Source organism: Bidens hawaiensis, unplaced genomic scaffold (genome assembly GCF_021521415.1).
Source record: "Bidens hawaiensis isolate Kalapana, Puna unplaced genomic scaffold, B.hawaiensis_p1.1 tig00022556_1, whole genome shotgun sequence".
NCBI lineage: Eukaryota > Viridiplantae > Streptophyta > Magnoliopsida > Asterales > Asteraceae > Bidens > Bidens hawaiensis.
Genome location: NW_027493519.1, coordinates 19,658 through 23,443, shown reverse-complemented (window position 1 = coordinate 23,443; position 3,786 = coordinate 19,658). Strand labels below are relative to the sequence as shown.

The following is a 3,786-nucleotide window of genomic DNA, read 5'->3' as shown; positions in this document are numbered from 1 at the left end:
TTTAGGCTTCAGCTTCTTTCCGTTCCTGCCCATACCCGATAACCCAACCCTTTAAATTTGGGTGGGTTGTTCGGTTTCTTTCTTGGTTTTGAATGTAAATTGTGTTCGTTTAAAGTTACAGGCCTAATTGTCCGTGTTGTAATGATTCTAGAGTAACCATGATATTATGCTGTTTCTTTAACCGCTGACTATTATTATTTTATTATCATGTAGATTGAAAATTTTAAAGTCAACTGCTTGAATCTTGAATCATCTAGCAATGGAGTGTAACAAAGATGAGGCTTTACGGGCCAAGACCATTGCCGAAAACAAGATGATAAACAATGATTTTGAAGGCGCTATGAAGTTCGCTCTCAAGGCCCAAAAATTATTTCCCCAACTCGACAACGTTTCCCAAATGCTAGCTGTTTGTGACGTCCATTGTGCAGCTAAAACAAAGATAAATGGTGCTACAAAGGACTTATACGGGATCCTTCAAGTTCAAAGCTTAGCGGACCTGGCCACAATCAAGAAACAGTACAGAAAACTTGCCCTTGTTCTACACCCTGACAAAAACCAATTTCCGGGTGCAGAGTCGGCCTTTAAACTCATTGGTGAGGCACATATGATACTCTCTGATAATGGTAAAAGGAGTTTATATGATTACAAGTATAGAGAGCCTGCTGTTTTAAAGCCACAAAGTTCTCAGTTTGGGGCTCAGAACGTGCGGCCGTGGTTCTGGACGATTTGTATTTTCTGTAAGAAAAAAGACCAGTATAACAGAGATCTGGTAAACAAAAGCATCAGGTGTTCGAATTGCTCAAAAGTCTTTACTGCTATTGATATTGGTGCCTGGAAGCCAACTCACTCGGCTCATGCTGGTATGCAAAATGTGAACCCAGGGATGAATACGTCTTTTCAACAGGAAAAAGCTAAAGCTGATCCACAAAGGGCAGAACCGTCTTTTTCTCGTTCTGCAAATCAGCCCCCTCAATATACAAAAACTGAAGAAAACTGTGATGCGGAAACCAAGGGTGGAAAAGAAGAGTGTTCTAAACGATCTCGCAAAAGGTCGCGTGTTTCTAATGGTGACGAGGTGCTAGCGGATTGCAGCCCAAAAAAGCGATCCAAAGATAAACAGAAGGAAGCTCCAACGGATGCAAATTTGAAGGAAGAAGAAGAAGATGATGATTCAGAGTTTGAAGATGACTCAAAACCACCCGTGTATGTTGATGTTCCGGATTTAGAATTCAGCAACTTTGATAAAGACAAAGAAGAAAATTGTTTTGCAGCTGATCAAATCTGGGCAGTTTATGATACCATTGACAGCATGCCAAGATTCTATGCTCAGATCAGAAAAGTTTATTCATCTGGGTTCAGATTACGTATCACTTGGTTAGAAGCCGATCCCGAGAATGTTCTAGAACGAGGCTGGGCAGAAGAAGGTTTACCCGTTGCTTGCGGTAGATTTAAGCGCGGGGCGACAGAGGAAACTAATGATCGTCTCATGTTTTCCCATCAAATGGCGGTTGAAAAAGGTAGGAAAAGATTCTCTTTTGTTGTTTATCCTAAAAGAGGTGAAATTTGGGCTCTTTTTAAGGACTGGGATATCATTAAATGGGTTTGCGACTCTAAAAGCCAGATGAAATATAATTTCGAGATCGTTGAGATCTTGTCGGATTTCGATGAGTATAATGGTGTTGTTGTTGGTTATATGGTGAAAGTGAAAGGATTTGTGAGTTTGTTTCAGAAAGCAGAAGTTGATGAGTGTCAGATCCCGCCTAGTGATCTGTTTAGGTTTTCACATAATATCCCATCGCTAAAGTTGACCGGTAACGAAAGAGCAAATGTACCTGTTGGATCTTTTGAACTTGATACTGCTTCTATACCTGATGACCTGAACCAATTTGAAAGCACGAGTGATACTGCCACATCAGCAAGAGGTGACGACGGTCAAGATGATGGTAAAGAGTCGAAGTTGGTTATTCATGATTTTAGTTTGGATAAACAGAATTTGGTGTTTAAATTGGGCCAGATATGGGCCCTTGGTAGAAGTGAGAATACAAATCTTAAATGTTATGCGCAGATTAAAAAGATCGAATCAGACCCGCTTAGATTACATGTAGACCTACTAGAATTGTGCAGTGATCCAGTCAGACCTTATGCATGTGGCATATATAAAGCAGCTTCTACTGATGGAAGAAAAATACTCCATCAAGATTCGTTCTTGTATCCTGTGAATGCGGAAATTAATGGTAAGACCAGATTCAATATATATCCAACGAAGAACGAGATCTGGGTTTTATGTAAGCAGAACGATGCTGATGCGGTCGATGATGGTGGTGATTGTGACATTGTTGAAGTGATTGAAAACAATGGAGATGTTATAAAGGTTTTGTTCCTCACACATGTGTGTGGTTACAAATCAGTTTTTAAAGGTGGTGATAGGGGTGTGGAGGTTACAATTGCTGAGTCAGACAGGTTTTTGTACCGGGTCCCGGCTGTTTGCTTAACGGATGAACAAGATGGTCGGTTGAGAGGGTTTTGGGAGCTTGATGTTGCAGAATTTCCAGGTAATTCACTATTTGTATACACATGTATTCACAAAATATACGCGTAGACCTGTAAATGAACCAAACAAACGCGAACATGTTCGTTCATTTAGCTTTTGTGTTCGGTTATCTTTGTTTGTTTGTTTAAAATCTAAACGAACGGTTAGTTCACAAACAGAAATGAACGTAACTAAAAAAGATAAAAGAACATAACTAAACAAAGATAAAAAGAACATATATGAACAAATGCAAATGAAAGCAGACGAACAAATATAAAACCATTAAGTAAATGACTCATCCAGATAATATTTAATTATTTCTATTGATATGTAAACGAACATGAATAAACGGACAGAAACATAAATGAACGAACGAGACATGTGTTCATGTCCGTTCAGTTCATTTACAGGCCTATATACACGTGTTAGATCTTTAGGATTATTGTGAAGTGTTGTTTTATGTTCAGGATTGGTCTCAAGTTAATGAAGATGGTTTCTAGAACAGAACATTTTGTGAGGTAAAGACATGGTTGGTTTTGTTCTAGATGGGTAGGTAATATGTATATTATCTTTTATTAATACTGTAAGCTTATGAAAGGGATTATATAGTATGTAGTAAAAGTGGAACGGTAGCTTGATCGTCATCAACTTAACGGCCCAGTTTAGTGGTTTGTGGCACTCGTATTGATTTTGGCATTACACTAGGGATCAGTTGTGTTGGGTTGGTGTTGATATAGATAAAATGCAAATGTGTCTCTTATACTAAAGAAATTTGATACGCTTAAGGCCATGTAAAGACATGTCACATGACATGACATGACCCATGTAAAATGTTTAACTGAAAGGGTTGACAGGTCAAAGCGTGTTGGTGGGTTGTATATGATTTGTTCATTTAAAACATATACAAAACTGTTGTTTAGATCGTTAAATATATTCTTAAGAATAATACCCAAAAGATGCCAGCCAAAACACTGTAAAACTCGAAGGGACAATGATACGTCGTTCCATGGTGTGGCCAAACACGTTTTTCACTTCTTTCTGCATGGGTGTTGTTCACATAGTCCACTTTCTCATTGTTTTCTTTTAAATTATTAAGCATATTTTTATTTAGTGATTTGGTTAGTGCTCCACGTTTTCTCAAGTTATTGTATCGCATGCATGCATTCTGCATATTTATAGTTCATGTAATTGCATTTGAAAGGGTAATGAAAAATATAGAAATTCGGTAGCAATATCTTGTTCACTTCTTTTCTAAA

General features: G+C 38.1%; 1 protein-coding gene across 1 annotated transcript; it reads left to right on the top strand.

Moving 5' to 3' along the window:
- Positions 1-259: 259 nt before the first annotated feature.
- On the top strand, positions 260-3,180 carry LOC143565873 (uncharacterized). The gene is made up of 2 exons (XM_077052718.1): positions 260-2,552; positions 2,998-3,180. Exons 1-2 carry the CDS (start codon positions 260-262, stop codon positions 3,012-3,014), a joined length of 2,310 nt encoding a protein of 769 aa, XP_076908833.1. The 3' UTR covers positions 3,015-3,180.
- The last annotated feature ends 606 nt before the right edge of the window (positions 3,181-3,786 follow it).

Excerpts from the sequence above, each read along its gene's own strand:
- LOC143565873 (XM_077052718.1), top strand. The coding sequence starts at position 260 with ATGGAGTGTAACAAAGATGAGGCTTTACGGGCCAAGACCATTGCCGAA.